Raw genomic sequence first — 22,504 nt, 5'->3', positions numbered from 1 at the left:
GCGTTGGCCACTGCTGCCTTTCTAAACTCCTCAGAAGTATGGCGACTATGAGGAGTCACCTGGTGACGTCACCCTGGGACTCACACTGGCCACGCCCACTAGTCCTCTAAACTGTAGGATGTGTTAAGTTCTCAGCTGTATCCCTATTGATAGCAGGGATGCTGGTTGGCTTCACACTGAAGGGTGCCAGGAGCCTCCCGCTGGGCCAGTTGCAAGCCCTCCTTTAACAGTTCCCTATATCCCCACTGCTTGCCTTCCTGCCTGCCTCTCTGGCTCTCCCTGGATACCGTCCACTCCTTTAGTTTCAAAAGAGCTGAGTTGATGAATAACAACAGAAGGGCAGATGGCTACTACCCGGATAGCGAGGCCATCTCCGGAGTCCTGTGTCTGGGTGCCCCCCTCCTGACAGCCACACTCTAACTCAGACACACCAGGCTAGTTGAGTACCCAAGAGACCAAGAGTGAGGTCCAACCTCTTCCCACATCCACTGTCACCCCCACGCTAAATCCTCCCAAAGTCACGACCCTGGAATGCCTAAATTAGCACGGGCCTAAACTTACCTTGAAGGCCCTGTCTCTTCGGGGTCTCGTCCACAAGACGGTCCCAGGAGTCCCTCTCTGGGGGTGGGGTGGGGAGAGAAGGCAGGTGAGGAGGGAGCACCTGGGGTCTCGGGTGGCATCGAGGGGGCAAACCCGACAGGGGCAGTGGGGAAACGCCTAAGGTGGGGGATAGGACAGGGGCATCAGGACGGGGTATGGCAGAGACTCGGTGCCCTCCCGCGCCCACCTGTGTCTCACCCACGCCCAGGTACCTTGAGTCTCGGTTACAGGCTCTTTGACACCATCAGTGAGCAGTTCAGGTCTAAAAAACATAACCGGTGCCATCAATGAGGTTTGTCCAAGCAGCCTAGGGCTGTTCAGCCCCTGAGCTTCCATGCACAGATCTGTGCAATGGGCTTCCCTAGCCCTGGTCAACAAAGCATTAAGGTCCTTGCCACACCGGGATAGCCATCCTGGTTGACAGGAGCTGTCGAGAGCTCTGAGCTCTGAGCTCTGAGGTTCTTCCCAAGTCCGGGACTGGCAAATGCCCTCTGCTGTGGACATCACCCAATCCCTACTGCCTAGCATTGAAACGCACAGCCTCTATGTGTGGGTGAATGACTGCCGGGGAAATGATGTTTGCACACACACACATGTGTGCAGATGCAATGGAGAGGCCCAGAGGTGAACAACTGGTATCTTCCTTAATTGCTTTCCACATTTTTTTTGGGTAAGGTTTTATTTTTTAATTGTGTGTGTGTGTGTGTAAAGCCACTGAAGCCTGGGTTACAGATGGTTATGAGTTGCCCAACCAGGACACCAGGAACTAAACTCAGGTCCCTTCAAGAGCATTGCTAGCATTCTTAACCACTGAGCCATCTCCATCGCTCCACCTTATATTTTGAGACAGGGTCTCTCCCTGAGCCTGTAACCTACATATGTGGTCACATTGGCTAAGCAGCAACCCAGGGATCCTCCTATCTCTGCTTACTCAGCAGTGGGGGTTACAGGTTTGCAACACCTTGTCTGGTTCATCTTCTTCTTCTTTTTTTGTTTTTTTTGTACTAGTTGGGTCCTGGGGATTGAACTCAGGTCCTCAGGCTTGCACAGTACGCACGTTACTGACTGAGCCTCCTCTAAAGTGTTTCTCTTGTTTTGTTTTTGTTAAGATGAAGTACTGTGACACAGTCTAAACTCTACATCAGTGGTTCTCAACCTGTGGGTCAAGACCCCTTGAGTGTGTGGTGTGTGAGTGAAACGACCCTTTCACAGGGGGTCACCCAAGAAGACTGGAAAACACAGATATTTTCATTACAACCGTTTCTAACAGTAGCACACACCACAGTTATGAAGTAGCAAAGAAAATAATTTTGTGGTTGGGGGTCACCACAACATGAGGAACTGTACTAAGGGTCGCAGAGTTAGGACGGTGAAGAACCACTGGTCTATATCATCCTGCCTTGGCCTCCCAAGTGCTGCTCTATAGTTACAAACTGTCAAACCCAGCTCTAATTTAGTCTAGAATCGGTAGGGCATGGTGGTAATTCCAGAGCACTTGGGAGACTGAGGTAGGAAGATCAACTGGGCCAGCCTGGGCTATCCAATGAGTTCTAGAGTAGCCTCAACTAGCAAGTAAGATCCTGTCTTAAAAATGAAATAAAACAAACCCCCAAAACAACAACAACAAAATCAAAACCCAAATACACTTAAAAATAAAAAACAAAGTATATAAAGTAAAGAATAGTTGGGCAGTGATGGCACATGCCTTTCTTTAATCCCAGAGCTCAGGAGGCAGAAGCAGGAAGATTTCTATGAGTTTGAGGCCAGACTGGTCTACAGAGAAAGTTCCAGGAGAGGTAGGACTGTTATACAGAGAAACCCCATCTCAAAAAGCAAAACAAAAAGAAAACAAACCAAAAAAATAAAATAAAATAAAATGAAAACAAAAGATTTTGGAATCTGAACAACAAGAAGGTGCCAGTTTAGTGGTGGGCAGTTCTGATGGTGTCCTTCATGGGTCTAGCCAGCCCCCCCCCCTTTTTTTCCTATTTATTTTTAACTTAATTTCATCTCTCTGCACCCACCCACAAACCTACACTCTTTTCTTTCTTGAGACGGCATCTCACTGTGCAGCCTTGGCTAGCCTGCAACCTGCCACCACACCAGGATCAGACCTTACCTCTTGATGACAAACTGAATGCTGTTGCTGGCTTCCAGAATCTTCCGAAGCTTGGCAATTCCAAAGCAGTTGGGTCTGCGAAGAGAGATGCCTTCAGGAAGACCCAGTACGAACAGCTCCTTGGGGTGCATCAGGAACTTGGAGTAGGGTACCTTCACTGGCTCCGAGGTACCGATGGCTTTGGCTGCAAAGACATGGCTGCTGTAAGGCCACCTGGAGCCTCAACTCCTGTCCCCACCCATCTGTGGGAATTGTAGGCGGCAGGACATTGGAGGCGGCATTCAGCTGAACCCCATAAACTTGCCAGAGGGGAGAAAAGCACACCTAGCCTGTAGGTAGGAGGCAAGTCTCCAGGGGAGGGGACTTGTCTGCAGGCATACAGCCTGGGAACCTGAACCCCAAGACCACTATTCACTCAGGCCTGCATAGTACAGAAACCACAGAGTATTGCTGGGCTAGGATTGTGGGTCCCTCATTCCCCTCCCCACCTGCAAAAACAGCCCCACAGCATGCCAGATCTAGGACTAGCCTTATCTGAGGCTCTCGTCCCCTGAGCTAGCCTGGTGCCCCGAGCTAGCCTCACCACCGCAGCAGGTTTCATATTTCCTGATTTGTAAAATGGGTCTTAAGATACGAGGACTGTGGGGAAGGGAGGCAAGAGTGTGTGAGAAAAGCCAGCCCCTGGCAAACTCAAGGAGCTAGAGAGAAGAGGCCTCTTCAATCTTGCTCTCGCCTGGACTTTGTTGTTTTATTGTAGAGCTGTAGATGGAACCCAGGGCATCATAAGTGCTAAACAAGCACTTTATTACCAAGCCACACTGAAAGCATGAGCCAGGGAATGATCTCGAGGAAAGGTCTGTGGACCAACAGGCCAATGGGATGGGATTCTCTGCTGGAGGCTGTTGCCATGGGTGAGCTATATGGACTCAAGTGTTCCCATCCTGAAGATGGGTCCCAACTCTGTCTTTGTCCTGAAGGCCTGTCCCTTTCCCTACTCACCATATTTAGTGTTGAACAGCATCTCCACCTGCTTCCGCAAGGGCCGGATCACATCACCAGGACTTTCTGGAAGGCAAAGGCAGTGTGCTGAGTTTCCTGGGTGTAGAAAGTTCCTGCTCCTTAACTCACACTCCCAGCTCTGGAGATAGGTATTAGGAATTACCTCGTGGGGAAACTTTGGAAAGGAGAAGGAAATGGCAGCTCTACCCAAGCCCTTAATTCCTGGATTTTGCATACATGATTGTGAAATGTGCCACACGGAGATCTAGAAGGTTCTGTGGTTGTTCTCGGGAAGCATCACTTCTAGATCAGCTCAATGAGAGACCTAACTAGTTAGTGGGTGCAAAGTAAGCCTGTGATTTGCACACACTACCACCAGGGGGCACAGTAAACATTTCCTAATAGTTTACAGGGATCCTGCAAAGTATGCCTGTAATTTGCACACACTACCACCAGGGGGCGCAGTAAATATTTCCTAACAGGCATCCTGTTGACATCAAGCTGGGTTCTACCAAGTGGCATTCATCTCCTTTGCTGTGGGGCTTTTTTAATATAGGGGCAGACACTATTGATAAGATCATACTCTTACCTTGGTCTTTCTATCTACCCATCCTACCTTGTTCTTAGCAGAGAGAGAAAAAGCAGATTTTCTCACAAAATCTTCTATACAGAAAGCCAGCTTTATATAGTCAAGTCTAAAATCTAGCCCAGGAAAATGAGGGGCACAATTAAGCTGAGAATCATTCATGGAAAGCAACTGGCTATGTGTGTAAACCAAAGCTTCAACTTTATTCTGACAGATGCCTGCCAGTTCTGGCATAGTCTAGAACTGGTATAACTCACACAGGACTCCCAGCCCAAATGCAGGGTGTTGGAGGGAGAGGATGGAGTGGAGGAGAAATTGCTCGTAGGGATTGAGTGGACATGGAGAAGGAATTATGGAAGACAGACAGGGTCTCACCTTCTGCCGGCCTCTCTTCTGGCCATGGCTCCTCACTGGGACCTTTGTCTAGGAGAAAAGAGAGGATGTTAAGAAACCACATTTGTGCTGGGCGGTGGTGGTGCACACCTTTAATCTTAGCACTCTGGAGGCAGAGACAGGAGGATCTCAGTGAGTTTGAGACCAGCCTGGTCCACAGAGCGAGTTCAAGGACAGCCAGAGCTGTTAGGCAGAGAAACAAAGTCTCAAAAAACCAAAATTAAACCAACCAACCAAACAATGACAACAACACAAGGCATGTTCATCATCTCCTGGACCCCATACTGCCCAGAGAGCTCAACTAGAGGAAGGAAAACCAGGATAGACAACCTCAACTCTGAGGCAAAGTAGAACACCTCCAGATGGGATTGGGACAAACCACGCCATTCAAACACAAAGCGTCAATCCTGATATATGGACCCCGTCCAGGGACCGGCCCCAGCCATTCTATTCTAGACACTGAGGAGGATGTAGAAGGACAGGAAGGTATTTTTTTTTTTTTTTGAGATAGGGTTTCTCTGTAGCTTTGGTGACTGTCCCGGAACTAGCTTTTGTAGACCAGGCTGGCCTCGAACTCCCAGAGATCCGCCTGCCTCTGCCTCCTGAGTACTGGGATTAAAGGCATGCGCCACCACCGCTTGGCTACAGGAAGGTATTATAGGTATGACATCAACTAGAGGAATGAAAACCAGGCTAGGCAGTCTCAACTCTGAGACAGAGCACAACACCCCCAGATGGGATCAGGACAACGCATGCCATTCAAACGCAAAGCGTCAATCATGATATATGGACCCTGTCCAGGGACTGGCCCCAACCATTCTATTCTAGACACTGAGGAGGACGTGGAAGATTAGGAAAGTATGAAATCAGAGATCAACAAACCAGTGTAGGGAGGCTCGCACCTGTGATCTTAGCAATGCAGAGTCTGAGGGTGGAGGCTTGGGAGTTTGAGGCCAGTCTGAGAGACACCAAGGCCTGGGGCACAGCTCAGCATATCACACTTTCCAGGCACGCACTGGGCCCTGGGTTCCATTCCCAGCACCAAAAAAAATACATTTACAAAATGTCCATAAAGCAAAGACATGCGCGCGCACGCGCGCACACACACACACACACACACACGTTAAAAAGGCTGTGCATTGTGGTTTAATTTCAGCACAGGGAGGCTGAGACAGGAGGACTGTGAATTATAGCCTGGGTCATGTAGCAAGAAGCTGTCTCAAAATCTATGGAGATACACATCAGCGGGTGAGGGTTAGATTTAATTGTTGAAAAAGTGCTGTTAGCCCCGAGCCATCTCTCCAGCCTCCATTTTTTTGGTATTTTGAACCTCCTGGGAAAACTGTCTCAATAAAGGGTTGTCTAAATCAGACTGGCCCGTGGGCATCTCTTTGGAAGACTATATTTAATTAATGGTATAGGAAGACCCAGACTAAAAGAGAGTGGTCCCACTCCTGGGCCTGGGTCCTGAATTGTAAAACAGAGAAAGCAGAACAAGTAGGGAGTGTGGATGCATCTGTTCTCTCGGTTCTTGACCGTGGATGTAACTGATGCGGCTTCAAGTTCCACCATCTTGACGTCCCCCTAGTTTTGGACCGTAGATTGTAGCTGGGAACTGGGAGTCATCTAAATCCTTATGTTGGCTTTTGTCACTACCCATGATCACACAAAAGAAATGAAACAAGAGGGCTGGAGAGATGGCTCAGAGGTTAAGGGCATTGCCTGCTCTTCCAAAGGTCCTGAGTTCAATTCCCAGGAACCACATGGTGGCTCACAACCATCTGTAATGAGGTCTGGTGCCCTCTTCTGGCCTGCAGGCATACACACAGACAGAATATTGTATACATAATAAATAAATAAATATTAAAAAAAAGAAAGAAAGAAATGAAACAAGAACACCTGTCATCCCAGCAACGTGGGAGGCTGAGGCTTGGGAGTTTGAGGCAAGCCTGGGCTACACGGCCAGTTCAGGATTGGCTGCACAGCTTGGATCTCAGAATATAAAAAGGAAGAAATACACGTACACGTAGGGCTGGGGACGCAGCTCAGTTCAAGAGTGTTTTCCTGGGATGTGTGAGGTCTTAGGCTTGAAACAGAGCACACCTTTAGGTTATCTGTATAAGACACAAGAAAAACAGAAAGGACTTTCCTGGGGCTGGGGAGATGGCTCGGTGGTTAAGAGCAATTATTATTCTGATAGAGGACCTGAGTTCAGTTCCCAGCACCCATATCAGGTAGCTTACAATTATCTCTAACTCCAGCTCCAGAAGAGCTAATGCCCTCATATGTGCTCTGAAAAAGCAAAGTATTTAGTTATTACTTACTTATGTTTTGAAGACAGGGCTTCTCTGTGTAACAGGTATGGCCGCCCTGGGACTCACTTTGCAGACCAAGTTGGCCTCAACCTCACAGACACATCTGCCTGCCTCTATCTCCTAAGTGGTGGGATTAAAGGCGTGCACCACCACTGTCCAGCTAGCGTGTGTGTGTGTGTGTGTGTGTGTGTGTGTGTGTGTGTGTGTGTATGTATGTATGTACGTGGCTGTGTGAGGAGGGCACGTGCATGCCATAGCAGACACATGGAGGTCACAGAACAACTAGAAGGTGTCTATTCTCTCATTACATCCTGTGAGTCCCAGGGATCCAACGCAGGTCATCAGACCTACACAGCAAGTGCCTTTACCTGCCCAGCTGTCCCTAGCCCCCATTTTTGGTCTCATGTAGCCTAGGGCGGCGGCCTAGAACTTCCTATACAGCCAAGGATGACCTTGAACTTCTGATCTTCCTGCCTCTACTCCCCCCCAGTGCTAACACCCCACCACATCTGGCTTTTTGGGGAGGATTACTTTTATCTTTACAATTTTTCACCCCTGCAGGGCTAGGCATGGAACCCAAGCCCTCGAACGCGCTAAGCTAGCTTCTGCTTCTAGGTTTCAACCCCAACAAATGAACTGACACGCAGACTGAGGTCCCACCCCTAAAAGCATCTTTTCAAGTGCAAATATCTCAAAATTCAAAACACACCCCAAGTTGCAGACACGATGGTCCCACATACAGCATACTCCTGGTGTGCTGAGCCTTCTCTACCAAAGGCACCCGATTTTAAGAAAAACTTAGGGGCTCCCCGATCCACCCGTCCCTTCCTGTAGCCCCCCAGGGTGGTAAGTCCCCAGCATGGCCAGCCCCAGCCCACCTCTTACCAGCCGGTATTTCCATCCCATAACCGGAATCCTCCGAGGGCAGATGCCCAGGTAGTGAGTCGGCCATCTCCTCAGAAGTTGGTGAAGGGTCTAAAGGAAATAGCAAATGGTGAGAGCATCTTTAGCATCTTTTACTTGTCCTGCCCATCACAGTCCCTCGGAGGCCCCAAGGTCTACAGAGCAAGATGCTAAAGAAACCCATGCAGCCTGATGTGGTACAGCTTGTGACCTGATGACTTCAGATCTCAGGAAGGTGAAGCATCGGGACTGAGAGCTTAAGGCCTCCCTGGGCTACTGAGTGGGTTCAGGGCTGGTCCAGACAACACAGTGAGATCTTGTTTCAAAATAAAAAGTAATAAAGGGGCCATGGCTCAGTAGTAGAGCCCCTGCCTAGAATCCCCCAGTGAGGGGCTGGGGTGTGGCTCAGTGGTAGAGCTCCTGCCTAGAATCCCCCAGTGAGGGGCTGGGGTGTGGCTCAGTGGTAGAGCTCCTCCCTAGAATCCCCCAGTGAGGGGCTGGGGTGTGGCTCAGTGGTAGAGCACCTGCCTAGAATCCCCCAGTGAGGAGCTGGGGTGTGCTCAGTGGTAGAGCACCTGCCTAGAATCCCCCAGCCAGTGAGGGGCTGGGGTGTGGCTCAGTGATAGAGCACCTGCCTAGAATCCCCCAGTGAGGGGCTGGGGTGTGCTCAGTGGTAGAGCACCCTAGAATCCCCCAGTGAGGGGCTGGGGTGTGCTCAGTGGTAGAGCACTTGCTCAGCACATGAAAGACTCCAGGCTATATCTCAAACACTGGGGGAGGGGGGGGAATCAACCCAGATGCAATGTCCTAATGGAGTAGGCCCTGAGAGCAGAGCGGTACAGCCTCTGCCAACATGTCCGCACAGGAACAGGAGCACTGACAGTCCTTTGATGTATGTCTTTTACCTGGAACAGTAACCTGAATGATGTCCAGCTCCTCAGGCTCAATTTTGATGGGCCTCAAAATTCCTAGCTCTCCTGAGGTTCCTGCAAAGAGAACGAACAGGAGGGATCCCATCAGGCAGGGGCATGGGCACGCCCATACAAAGGCAAGTCTCTCCAGAACATTCCCATGGCTGTGAATTGACAGTGAAATAGGGAAAGTCATTTTGGACCCTTAGCTCTTTCCTGCCCGGATCAGGAAGGACCAGACAGGTCCTTGGACAAACTCAGGTCAAACCTGGTACCTCTAATTTAAAGAGCTTACAGGTCCATGGGGTTGAAAACGGAGTTACTTGTCCACAGGTACAAAGAGACAGTGATGATACCAGGAGTCAGCTTCTACTCTCCTCCGCTCCCCAGAGAGTTCCCAGCATGCTCTGCTGCTTGCCTTGTGAGGCTTTGGGGATGGCCATGGGAAGAGGACAATCCCAAGTACTGTGGGTTCACAGCCCAGGCAGGTCTCCTCCTGGCTGTCAGCAGGAGCCTGGCAGCCACCCTCCCAGTTCTACAGCCATAACTATCATACATAAGGGAGACGCTGCTGCTCACCTGGCCCACAGTCTTCAGAGACACTGCTCTTGTCTGACCTGAGAAAGAAAGATGGAGAAATGACCCAGTGGCGACCTTGTCCTGAGCCGTCTGCCCAGTGCGGCTCTGCCCACCATTCAGAAATACCCTCCCCACCCCCCAAACGTGAGTGTTACAGAGCTCATCTGTGACCTCAGTACTTGAGAGAAACACACAGGATTGTTGGGAGCTCAAGACTCTATTATAAAGCTTGAGAAAACCAAACTAAGGGGCTGGAGAGCTGGCTCGGTACTTAAGATGGCTTGCTGTTCTTGCAGAGGAACCCAAGTACAGTTCCCGGTATCCACATGGGGGGCTCACAATCATCTATAACTCTCGCTCTCGTGTACCCAATGCCCTCTTTGGGTACCCATAGGCATCTGCACACACACGGTGCATATAGATACATTCAGGCACACATATATACTCATAAAATAAAAATAATCTTAAACCAGGCACACGCCTTTTAACACCAGCACTTGGGAGGCAGAAGCAGGCGGATCTCTGTGAGGTTGAGGGAGCCTGGTTCTACAGAGTGAGTACCAGGATAGCCAAGGCTACACAGAGAAACTCAGTCTCGAAAAAAAAAAAAAACACACACACACACACAAAAATAAAAATAAACTCAAGACCAGGTGTGATCGAGCATGCCTTTAGTCCCAGCGCAGGGAGGCAGAGGAATCTGTATCTTTATGACCCAGAGCCTGGTAATACAGTGACTTCCAGGATGGCCAGAGATACACACAGTAAGGATTTGTCTCAATAAAATAAAATATTAACAAGAAAATAAAAACACCACGCATCCTGGACCCCATGCTCCCACAGAATGGGGCTAACTGCTCTACGTTAGTATCAGGTCCCAGCTTCCCAGGGTCATGTTCTCACTCTCGTCTCCATCTTTCTGGCCAGCACGTGTTCCACAGCTCATGGCCAGAGCTGGCCAGTTTAGGAGTCTCCAGGTTCAGCAGAGTAACTGAATGGTGTTGGGAACGGGGGGACGGGGGGACGGGGGACGCACTGGGGACTGTAGGATATCTGCGAGCAAGATCTGGAACATGGGAATTCTAAAATAAATGACTGATGTCATCTCTTTTTCTTTTTAAAAGCAAGCATGGAGATTGAATCCAGGGTTTTGTGCACAGTAGGAGGGTGCTCTGTCACAGAGCCAAGTCTACACCCCCTCACTGGGGGATTTTAGGCAGGGCCTCTACCACTGAGCCCCACCCCAGCCCCTCACTGGGGGATGCTAGGCAGGGGCTCTACCACTGAGCCACACCCCAGCCCCTCACTGGGGAATCCTAGGTAGCGCTCTACTGCTGAAGGACACCTGTAGCCCGAATGACCAGTTCTTGCTCCCCTCGGATCTACAACCTGATTTTGGAGTGAGGGACAGTGACTCGTATGTCTGCTTAACATACAGATAAACAGAGTGGGTAACCAAGGAAGGTCCCTGAGATAACTGACAACTGAAATAACTAATCCTCCTTGTTCTCTTGTTCCACTTTGCCTCTCACGGGACTAGAAAATCCCTGGTGTGGAAACCATGTGTCCAAGTTGGGGGATGGGAACCAGTCAGGCCTCACCCCTTCCTATCCTGCGCAGAACACAGGCCTAATCCAGAGCAGAGGAGGGACCTTACCAAGCAGTCCCAGCCAGGTCCAGCATAGTGTCCCTACAGACCTCTGTAGAAGTGTCTTCTGGTGGGCTGGCTGGCTCCAGCTTCACGGGGTCTTTGGTAAACTTGTTCCCTGCGGGAAGAGTTGAGCTTAAGATGGCAGCTCCTCAGCCAGATGTACACCTGCAACCTCAACACTCAGAAGCCTGAAGTTGGGGGACTGCTGTGAGTTTGAAGTCTGCTTGGACTACGGCCCTATCTTGAGAACCCCCAAAGTTAGGGTCTTTCCTGCTGGTGGGAGACACTCGGGCAGTGGCTTCTATAGGACATCCCGAGAGACACTCTTGGGAAGAGGCAGGCTGCCTCTGATCTCTTCTTTGGAGACTGTATCTGAAACAGCCAGGAAGGCATCTGTCTACATCCTGCCTTCATTCTGGAAAGTTCTCCCCACACTCCGATAGGACATGATAATGTAAGTACCTCAGGAGAAAGGCCACAGTCTCCACTCCTACCCATTTGTCCTATGGGATCATTTTCTCCTTTAATAGAACCAGAAATTAGAAGGCAGGTAGCTCCTCTTCCCCCCTCCCCCCCTTTCTTTCATACAGAGATAGGGTTTCTCTGTATGGCTCTGGCTGTCCTGCAACTCTATGTAGACCAGGTGGTCTTAAACTCACAGAGATCCATCTGCCTCTGCCTCAGGTGCTAGGATTAAAGGCCTTGCTAACACCGCCTGGCCAGCTAACTCTTCTTATCATCTCCATGTCACAGATGGGGAAACTGAGGCCCACAGACAATGCTCAAGGTTACAAAGCTATTAATGGGTCTCAGGTCCATCATGCCCCGCGGATCTGTGTAGCTTTCGGTGGCTGGGGTTTGGGGGTCACAGCATCTAAGGGAAATGCCACGGCCCCACTTCTCTAGTGTTTAATTGCTCTGTGAATATATGGGAGTGGGATCATAACCATGTCTGCAGAATGGCAGCATATGCCTGCAATCTCAGGACTCAAGAGACAGAGGCAGAAAGATCCTGACCTTAAGGCTAGCCTGGGTTACAGAGGATTTGAGGCCAGGCTGGGCTGTGTAGCGAGACACTAAAAAAAGGATTAAATAATGGGGGGAATTAAATAAAAGAAGATAAAAAGAATAAAACAAGGTAGCTCGGTAGCTGGGAAGACTGATCTACAGGTGAAGTGACTGCCATGCAGGCACGAAAACCTGAACTTGAAGACCCAACACCCATAGAAAAAGCCAGGCGCAGGGCCGTGTGCCCACAACCCAGATAAGGGAGGCGATGACATCAGTTAGCAAGCTGTCTCCAAAAGGAGTGAGCCAGAGAGTGACTACGGAAGACTGCGGATGGCTCAAGGACCAAGCTGACTTCTGGTCTCCACACGGACACACACACATGCACACGCACACACACACATGTACACATGCACACGCACGTGCACACACACACACACACACACACACACACACACACACACACACACACACACACCCCCAGTCCAAACAAAAACCAAGGTCATTCCGAAGGGAACCTAGCTATATGTTTAGCAAATGGTATTACTATTTCCTCCAAGGAGACTCTAAACCGTACAGGGTTCCAGTCTGTCAGCCACTGGGAGCCCAGAGACCACATACAATCCCAAGATACAGAAGAGGATTCAAAATGACAGGGACAATTCAAGGAGACAGCAGCTCCAGAACAGACCACCCAACGGTACCCATTTGCTTACCTGTGAAAATGCGCTCATCAAACATCCTGGAAAGAGAAAAGAGAGGATGAGATTGGCGCAGGCTGGTCCCTTCCAGAGATGGCCACCCATCTTGCCAGGGTGGCTCTGAGAGCCACAGATAGGGCTGGCCACACATGTGGGCAAGCGTTGAGGAGTGATGGTTAATCTCACCAACCTGATGAGACTTAGAGTCACCACAGAAACAAATATCGGGGCATGTCTGTGAGGGATTTTTTAGACTGGGTTAATTGAAGAGAAGCCCTAAAGCTCCAAATATGGGTGGCTCCATCCCAGAGGCTGGGGATCTGTAGTGAATCAAAAGAAAGACAGCTTGGGGGGGGGGGGGAGTCAGTGTTCATCTCTTTGCTTCCTGACCAAGGACGCACTGTAACCATCTCATGCTTCTGCTGCCCACCTTCCCACCCGGATGGACTGTGCACCCTCACACTGTGAGCCCAAGTCACCGCTTTCCTCCCTTAAGTTGCTTTTGTTGGGTGTTTAGTTAGAGCAACAAGGAAAAGCAACGAAAACAGAGGGAACCTGGACAACTCAGACTCCTGTCCCTCTGTCCCTCTGTCCCGAAAGACTGTATGGGTTTTGTTGTTCTGTTTTGCTTTGAAGACAGGCTCTCCCGTAGCCCAGGCTGACTTCAAACTCCCTGTGTAGCCGAGGATGACCTTGAGTTCCTTCCTGATCCTTTTGCCTATTACTGTGTTAGAATTCCAGGCCTGTCAACACCATGGTTTTTGGAGCCCTTGGTATGGAAGCCAGGGCTTCGTGAATGCCGGGCAGGCACTTGACCCCCTAAATCACATCACCACCCCTGTTATACCTGCGTCTCCTAAAGTGCCAGGCTCGGCAAAAAGCAACTTGGAGCAAACAACAGACCATAGCCATGGAAGGCGACCTGAGGACTCCCTCAGGGGTGTTCTCAGAAAGCAGGGGCCCCAAGCAAGGGCAGAAACTAGGGTGTTACGTAGATGGCTAAAGCAAGGTCCTTGTACTGACGGGCTCATACACAACTCATGGGACGCTTGTGTTTGTGGCAGGGTCAGATCACGGATGGACCAATTAGAGGGGAAGAAGCTGGGGCCCAGGGATGGTTCAAGGAAAAGACACGCAGATAAAGTAATTGAAGCCGAGGCCAAAAATGGAGGCATTCGCCTGTAAACCCAACACTTGGGAGGCTGAGGCAGGAGGATCTTTAGGTCAAGGCCATGGGCTATATATTATATATTATGACCTTGTCTCAAAAAGACTAGCAACAATGACCGAAAAGGGAAAGATTTGCCAAAGGGAAAGGTGTTCAGGAGGTCAGGGCTGGTTAGGTCTCAACTGCCCAGGTGACACAAACTAGCGTCACCTGAGGCACTGCCTGCATCAGACCAGCCTGTGGACATGTCTCTGAGGAATAGTGTAAATCGATACAGGAGGACTCAGCCAATAGGAAGCATGAGCAGGGTTAGCAAGCCAGAGACTGAGCCAACGAGCTGCCTCCCCTCCGCGGTTCTGCTAAGTTCCTGCCCTGGCTTCCCTCAATGGTGAACTGTGACCTGGAATGGGAAATCAATCCCATTTTCTCCCCAGAACTGCTGCCAGTCACATGGTTATCACAGCACCAGAATGAGCCTAGGACAGGAGGCTGGGCGTGTAACCGGGGCCTGACAATGGTTAGAGTGTCTGCGGGGAACTATCACAAAACTGAGTATTTTGGACAATCTGTCTAAATTAACGTTCTCACAGTACATGAGACCCTGTCTTTAAAAACACCAATTTGCAAAATTTACAAAAACAAGAAACAAACAAACAAAAAACCTAGTCAGATATACTGGCGCACACTTTTAATCCCAGTACTCAGAAGGCAGAGACAGGCTGATCTCTGTGAGTTTGAGGCCAGCCTGGTCTACAGAGTGAGTTCCAGATCAGCCAAAGGCACATAGTGAGACCTTGCCTGAAAAAAAAAAATAGTTCAACAAAACAAAACAAAAAAGCCAATAAGGGCAGACTGAATTGGGTGTCTAGGTTAAGTAAGGCTCAGGGCATGAAGTCTAAGCGTGACTTCCTGTTCTTCTGAGAGACTGGGGCTTGCTTCCCTGCTGTTCGTGGAGCTCAGAGAGCTCACACACATCTGGAAAACACAAGGCCTGAAGCAACCACAGAGACCAAGGCCAGAGGGAACTGGCTTCCTGTCTGGGGGCCCAGCTTCCCTTCTCAGTCCTGCCCACTGACCCAGCAGCTGAAGAATTAACAAGGGGACCATTATTTATGAAATACATAGTTGGGGGAGGCAGGGCCAGGCTAAAGGGGTTTCACTTCACTTTTGGGAGGCAGAGGAAAAAAGCCAGATGCCCTCACAGCATGTCTGGGTTAGTAGGCACACTTGATGGACTAGGGTCCCAAAGCACAGTTCTAAGTTCTAGAACCATCTGCTCTTCTTTTTGTCTTTGTGTGTGGCTCTGAGGGCAGAAAAATCCAGAGTCTCACACATTAGGCAGGGGCTCTACCACTGCGCCCCACCCTAGCCCCTCACTGGGGGATTCTAGGCAGGTGCTCTCCTACTGAGCCATGCCCCAGCCCCTCAGTGGGCAGTTCTAGGCAGGCCTTCTTTCCCAGAACCCAGCCAGTGCACACCTCTTGATGATGAAGTGAATGCTGTGCCGCTCCTCCAGAATCCGCTTCAGCTTGGGCACCCCGTAAGTACAGGGCCGCTTGAAGGGGATCTTGTCCGGGATGCCCACAATTTCCACAGCCTCGGGGTCACAGGCAATCTTCCTATAGGGGACAGGGACCATGTGGTCCAGGCCCAGGGCTTCCGCTAGAAGGACAAGAACAAGAATGAGTATGAGAGACAAGTCACAGGATCCCGTTCCCTCCCACCTAATGCTGCCTTCGCTGTGTTGTAACAGAAACAATGGTGTCACCCCCCCCCCCTCTCTAACCCTTTCAGACAGATTCTCACTATTTAGTCCTGGCTGACTCAGAACTCACTATGTAGACCAGGCTGGCCTCACATTCCAAGGCCTGCCTGCTTCTGCTTCCCAAATACTGGCATTAAAGAGCAGGGCTGCCTTAACCAGGGTCTTTGTTTGTTTGTTTGTTTTGTTTTTTGAGACAGGGTTTCTCTGTGGCTTTGGAGCCAGTCCTGGAACTAGCTCCTGTAGACCAGGCTGGTCTCGAACTCACAGAGATCCGCCTGCCTCTGCCTCCTGAGTGCTGGGATTAAAAGAATGCACCACCACCACCCTACCCAGGGTCCTTTTTGTTTTAACATTAAAAAAAAAGCATACTAATTATTTATTGGGAGACATTGCCTAAGTGTCTGAGTGTGGAGGTCAGAGGACAACTTGATGAAGTCAGTTCTCTCCTTCCTTCGGGTGGGTGCCAGGGATGAAACTCAGTGCATAAGGCTTGGCTGCAAGAGCCTTTTTCCCCCCTTTTTACCAGCGGAACCATTTACCTTCCTGCTGCCCTGCATCTACTTGAGACAGGGTCTTATTACAGCCCCCAGATTGGCATCAAATACACAGCAATCTTCCTGCCTCAGCCTCGCAAGTGTTGGGTTATGCGCCAGGTGCACTAGCCTGCCAAGCACTAACTATTGCTTATTTTCTTGGGCCAAGCTGGCCCTTGCTCTGGGCTTTCCCTGTTCAGCTCAGGGTGGTGTCCTTGTAGCTCTGAGCTGCCCTCCAGGCACTCACTGGCCATGCCAGGGCAGGGCAGAATAGTCCAGGCTACTTCAAGAGCAGCTTACTGTTTTCTTGTTGACGGGCCCGGTGTCTGGTGACAGCGTTGGCAGCCAGCTCTACACTGTGAAGTCACAATTAGCTCGTTGTCATATTAAATAATCCCTTGAAATCTAGGCAGCTGTCAAATCATTTCTTCCTCACCCCCGCCTGCTGTCTGGGGAGCCCCCTCCCTGCCTTCAGTGTCTGGGCAATCACTTTTTGGAGTTCATGTGAGCTCAGGACCATGCAATGTTGGACGTTTTCCCCCCTGAGATGGGGGGTCTCTTTGAATTCACGATCCTCCTGCCTCATCTCCGAAGTGCTGGGATATAGGCGTAAACCACTATGTCTGGTTTATATGTCGCTGGGGATGGAACCCCTTCACACATGCTAGGCAAGCACTCTACCAACAGAGCCACATTCTCAACTCCTTTAGTTTTTGACAGGGTCTCTCTTTACACCCCAGGCAGGCCTGCAACCCTTAAATCCCTTTGTCTCAGTCTCAAAATGCTGGAATTACAAGTGTAAGAGACCACCAAGCCCAGTCTCTCTGCATTTTTTTTCCAAGACAGGGTTTCTCTCCGTAACAGCCCTTGCTGTCCTGGAACTCTCTTTGTAGACCAGTTTGGCCTCAAATTTACAGAGATCTCTCAGCCTCTGACTCCTGACTGCTGGGATTAAAGGTGTACGCTGCCACCACCTCTCTCTCTCTCTGTCTCTCTCTCTCTCTGTCTCTGTCTCTCTCTCTCTGTCTCTCTGTCTCTGTCTCTCTCTCTCTCTCTCTCTCTGTCTCTCTCGCCACATCACAAGCATATATCATAGCCAGAAAGACAGCACCAGGTCCCATTCTTTTGCACATAGCCAAAGTGTCTCCAGTTTCTACTCCCTACAGCCCAGGGGGTTCACCCGATTTCGGGAGACTCCTGTGCACACGCCACCCCACACCCTACACAGGGGGCCTGGGCTACCAGTCCCAGACCGCCCAGCAAGGGCATCATCTCAGGAAGTCACCTGACTCTCTAGCCAGAGGACTCAGCCTCCTCTAAGCCATCTTTGTTTCCTCGCCAAGCACTGTGAACACCTGAACACTAACACCAACCGCTGCATGCAACCACATTCAAGTTCTCACAGCTGTGCGCGCTTGCACACGAGGGTCCACAACCGCATGATCTTGCACACAAATGCCCACAGCTACATGCATGTGCACACAAGTGCACACTACTGTATGCATCTGTTGGGGGCACAAAAGTCCTTGTGCCACAGATCACTAGGGAAACCAGGAATGTTAAACACATAGAGCCCACTTCTCAATGGAGGAGATAAAATAACTGTTTTCCTGTCCAGAAGGCAGGGAGTGGATTTTGTTAATAAGTTGGTGACTTTTTAGCTATCTGTGGAGGCAGACCTTACCCAAATTCCTCAGAAAGATTATTCTAGACTCTTTCCTCCCTAGACCATTACCCATCCTTGGGGTAGACGTCCCATGTACTTTATGGCCTGTTGACTTCTATGCTATTCAGAGAGGGCACTAGATTCTGGGTCTTTGAGACCCAGAATCCTCCCTCCCTCACGGTCACGTGTACTTTGTAAAAGAATCTCCATGTAGTCACACCTTCAAATGTATTGTGTACCTGGAACTGGACTGACTGTTGCCTGGAAAATTTCCCCCCAATTGTACTGAGTTTTAAATTTGCTGACGAGGAACTGCCTGGCATTAGAGCCCCCAAAGTCTGATCCAGCTGGATGAAGTCAGTCTGCACTGAGTTTTCATTCTCGTCTCTTCATTTGGTTTGCTTCTCTGTCTGATGTCTGCAGGGACCCCCTCATATATCTGCATGCAAGCACCACTGCTGCATGATTGCATGAAAGCACCACTGCTGTGTCTGCATGTAAATACTCACTGCTGCATGTATCTGCATATTTAAGTATCCACTGCTGCATGTATCTGCATGTAAGCACCACTGCTGCATTCTGCATGTAAGCACCACTGATGCATGATTACATGTAAGTACACACTGCTGTATGTCTGCATGTAAGCACCACTGCTGCATGTAAGCACCACTGCTGCATGTCTGCATGTAAGCACCACTGCTGTACGTCTGCATGTAAGCACCACTGCTGCATGTCTGCATGTCTGCATCACTGCTGCATGATTGCATGTAAGCACCACTGCTGTACTCTGCATGTAAGCATCACTGCTGCACGATTGCATGTAAGCACCACTGCTGCATGTCAGCATGTAAACACCCACTGCTGCGTGTCTGTGTGTAAACACCCACTGCTGCGTGTCTGCGTGTAAACACCCACTGTTGCGTGTCTGCGTGTAAACACCCACTGCTGCATGTCTGCATGTAAGCACCACTGCTACATGTCTGCATTTAAGCACCACTGCTGCATGTCTGCACGTAAGCACCACTGCTGCGTGTCTGCATGTAAACACCCACTGCTGCACGTCTGCATATACGTGCCCTTCAGGCATTGGTTGCTGTGGTCCTTGGACAGAAAGTCATCCTCCAGGATAGAGGACCTTATGCCTATCACGTTATGTCTTAGGCTTTAATGGTGAGGTGCTCTGTTCTGGGGACAAGTTCTTAAATATTTTATAAAACTCAGCTTTTGGATCATCTCCTATGGAGTTTACCTCTCCAGAGTAAAAAAGACCTGTTAAGCAGAGGACATAAAGCAGGCAAATAAAGCAGGAAAGCCAGAAGGTGGTGCATACCTGGGAATCTGAGCCTTGCAGAGATGGAGGTAGGAGGATTGCTATGAGTTCAAAGCCAGCCTGGACTATGTCTAAGAAAACCAGATAAAAGTGCTGGGATGTGACTCAGCTGGGAGTGTTTGCCCGGCACACTTGGAGCCCCGAATTCCACCCCCAGCATTGAATAAACTGGGCAGGGTGGCGTGTTCCTATCCTGGAATACTCACGAAGTAGAGACAGGAGGATCAGAAGTTCAAGGTCATCCTGGGCTACTTGGAGTTCAAAGGCAGCCTAGGTAAAATGAGACCCCATCTCAAAATGAACACATAAATAAGAAAGAAGGCCCGGGGTGATGGTGGTGCTCCATGCCTTTAATCCCAGCACTTTCAAGGCAGAAGCGGGCGGATCTTTATGAGTTTAAAGACAGCCTGGTCTACGGAGTGAGCTCCAGGACAGCCAGGGCTACACATAGAAGCCCTGTCTCGAAACACCCCCACCCTCAAAAGAATGAAATAAGAGGAAAGGAAAGAAAGTAAATTGGTCACGCGTACAATCACAGTATTTGCTGGGCTGAGGCAGCTTGGCCTAAGTAGTGATTTTAGCCTAGGGTAGGCTATGAAATAAGAGCCTCCAAAAAAATCCAAGAGGGGAGGAGTATGGTTCGGTGGGTAAAGGTGCATTACAACCAAGCCCAAATGTGAACTCAATCCCTGGAACTCATACAGCAGAAGGAGGGAATCAACTGCTGAAGTCTGTCCTCTGAGTACAAATATGTGTGTCACGGCACAGTTCAGCAGACACAGACAAACACAAAATAAATGTAGAACACTCACACACTCGGGAGGCGGAGGCAGAGGCAGGCGGATCTCTGAGTTTGAGGACAGCCAGGGCTACACAGAGAAACCCTGTCTCGAAACAAACAAACAAACGAGGCACTCACATACCCCAAAGCAACAACAAAACACACACACAAAAGACAAGCTAGCGATGACAGCTCACCAAGTACAGGCACTTAACACCAAGCCTGATAACCCGAGTTCAATCCATGGTACCTAAATGATGGCTGGACAATCACATCCTGAGAGCTGTCCTCTGACCGGCACGCACATGTGATGGAAGCAGACAGACAGACAGACAGACACACCGCTGCACGTAATTAAAAAGTCTTAGCTCAGTTGGTAAAGTGCCTGTCTTACAAACATACAGATCCAATTCTGATGGCCAGAACTAATGCAAAATAGCCAGGAGTGGTAGCTTGCACTTATAAACTCCAACATTGGAGACACAGAAACAGATGGGTCCTGAGGTCCATTAGCCGGCCCCACTAACCTACTTAGTGTGTTCCAAGCCAGTAAGAGACGATGTCTTCAAAAAAGAGATCAGGACACAGAAGTGGGGATGGCCAGTAAGTTGGCTATGTTGGCTAGTTCTATGTCTACCCGACACAAGCTGGAGTCATTTGGGAAGAGGGAACCTCAGTTGAGAAAATGTCCCTACTAACTGGCCTATGGGCAAGACTGTGGTGCAGCTTCTTGACTGATGATTGATGTAGGACCAGCCCACTTCGCTGTGGGCAGTATCACACCTGGGTTGATGCTTCTGAATGCTCTAAGAAAGCTGGGCAAGTCACGAGAGCAAACCAATAAGCAGCGTTCCTCCGTGGCCACTGCTTCGGTTCCTGCCTCCAGGTGCCTGCCTCGAGCTCCTGCCCTGTCCTTTCGCCATGGAGTGTGAACCCCGAAACAAACCCTTTCTTTTCCAGGCTGGTTCTGGGGTCATGGTGTTTCACTGTAGCAATAGGAGTCTAAGACAGGGCCTCTCTGTGTACCTTTCCAGCTGGGATAGAACTTTTTATGGGACCCTGGGTTCCATCTCCAGCATCATGGACATGGTGGTGCATACCTAGAATCCCAGCACTCGGGAAGTACAGGAAGGAGGATCAAAAGTTCAAGGTCACTCTCCATTCACAGCAATTTCAACACTAGCCCCGGCTACCTGAGACAGTCTCAGTAACAGCACGCAACAAAGGTGCATGATGTCTAAAAATGATACCTGAGGTTGTCCTCTGGCCTCAACACACACATACACCCATATGTGCAACTACACACACATATGCATGCACACACAACAAATATAGTAGACTACAATAAGGGGCCATGGGAGCAGCCAACAGAGAGCAACACGTCCCCCTGCCCATCTTCCCATAGGTGACGGAAGGTCTGGGGATCTGCCATCATCCCACCCCCACAAAGAATCTGCAAGGGAAATATTGACACAACCACCCTCTCCCCAGATAGGGGAGAGCCCACGCCGGATGCCATCCGCACTGACGCTGCGCGGGCGCCAGCATATGGCTCAGGCTGTTGTGTTGGGGAACACAAGCGACTGCCACACATAATGAGATGCTCACCCGGTGGGCTGCGCCGCCCACTCACCGTATCTGCTGTTAAACAGGATCTGCACGCACTCCCGCAGGGTGTTGATGTCCTCCATCTCCTTGATGAAGGCGTCCCACTTCTCTATCAAAACACAGAAGGCCCAGTGAGGGGCTGGTCCCCTGCTCCCCACTCTCCCCCCACCAGCCTAGGGTGCCACTGTGAAGAACACTGCTGTCCCGTCCATTGTCACCGCAGCCCCTGGGCAATTTAGGGTGCTTGGACAGTGTCACCCCTCCGCTCTCTCGCCAGCTCTATGTCCACTTCTCCATCTCCCAAAGAGCCATGAAGGCACAGATCTTCTGACCCCCCACAATACCCTTCCTTAGGAAGGCAAAGCCTAGGAAAGCTACATCTCTTGAGGAAGGAGGGTCTTACTGTATAGACCAGGTTGGATTGGATTTGAAATCCTCCTGCCTCAGCCTCTCAAGTGCTGGGATGGCAGACATGTGTCACAAAGTCTAGGGAATCAGGCAGGGCTAGTGCTGGGACCTAGGACCCTAATACATGCTAGAGAAATGATCTTTGGTTCAGCCAAGCTCCCAGTCCCGCACCGAGAAATTCTAAAGAGGCAGTCTAGTGCTGAGGCACACATCCTGCCCTCCATGGGGAAATGGGGGGCTATAAACAATTCGTGACTGTTCAACCACATTCCAGTCCCCCCAACATCTTTCTTTACTTTCTTTCATCTGTTCTTTAGAGACAGAGCCTTACTGCATAGCCCAGGTTAGCCTCAAAGGTGAGCTTCCTGTCTCAGTTCCCAAGTGCTGATAGCTACCCATACAAGGGTTCCTTCCTTCCTTCCTTCCTTCCTTCCTTCCTTCCTTCCTTCCTTCCTTCATTTTTTTTAAGATTTATTTATT

General features: G+C 50.0%; 1 protein-coding gene across 8 annotated transcripts in view; it reads right to left on the bottom strand.

Moving 5' to 3' along the window:
* The window catches only part of Gtf2ird1 (GTF2I repeat domain containing 1), a 91,496-nt gene that overhangs the window by 17,876 nt on the left and 51,116 nt on the right, over nucleotides 1-22,504 (bottom strand). For 3 of the 8 annotated variants that reach the window (XM_026785134.1, XM_026785123.1, XM_013350735.2), the window contains exons 8-20: nucleotides 21,642-21,725; nucleotides 15,412-15,595; nucleotides 12,781-12,806; nucleotides 11,063-11,171; nucleotides 9,406-9,443; nucleotides 8,821-8,901; nucleotides 7,898-7,987; nucleotides 6,722-6,811; nucleotides 4,680-4,727; nucleotides 3,719-3,784; nucleotides 2,720-2,903; nucleotides 813-862; nucleotides 562-618 (exon numbers count right to left, since the gene is read on the bottom strand). In XM_026785134.1, coding sequence (XP_026640935.1) covers nucleotides 562-618; nucleotides 813-862; nucleotides 2,720-2,903; nucleotides 3,719-3,784; nucleotides 4,680-4,727; nucleotides 6,722-6,811; nucleotides 7,898-7,987; nucleotides 8,821-8,901; nucleotides 9,406-9,443; nucleotides 11,063-11,171; nucleotides 12,781-12,806; nucleotides 15,412-15,595; nucleotides 21,642-21,725 — 1,107 coding nt within the window. The remainder of the gene's footprint in view (nucleotides 1-561; nucleotides 619-812; nucleotides 863-2,719; nucleotides 2,904-3,718; nucleotides 3,785-4,679; nucleotides 4,728-6,721; nucleotides 6,812-7,897; nucleotides 7,988-8,820; nucleotides 8,902-9,405; nucleotides 9,444-11,062; nucleotides 11,172-12,780; nucleotides 12,807-15,411; nucleotides 15,596-21,641; nucleotides 21,726-22,504) is intronic. The other 5 variants (XM_026785132.1, XM_013350739.2, XM_026785146.1 and 2 more) reach the window with 3 other exon arrangements.

This window comes from Microtus ochrogaster, chromosome 2 (genome assembly GCF_000317375.1).
Source record: "Microtus ochrogaster isolate Prairie Vole_2 chromosome 2, MicOch1.0, whole genome shotgun sequence".
Taxonomy (NCBI): Eukaryota; Metazoa; Chordata; class Mammalia; order Rodentia; family Cricetidae; genus Microtus; species Microtus ochrogaster.
This window is presented reverse-complemented; position numbering and strand designations above follow the sequence as displayed.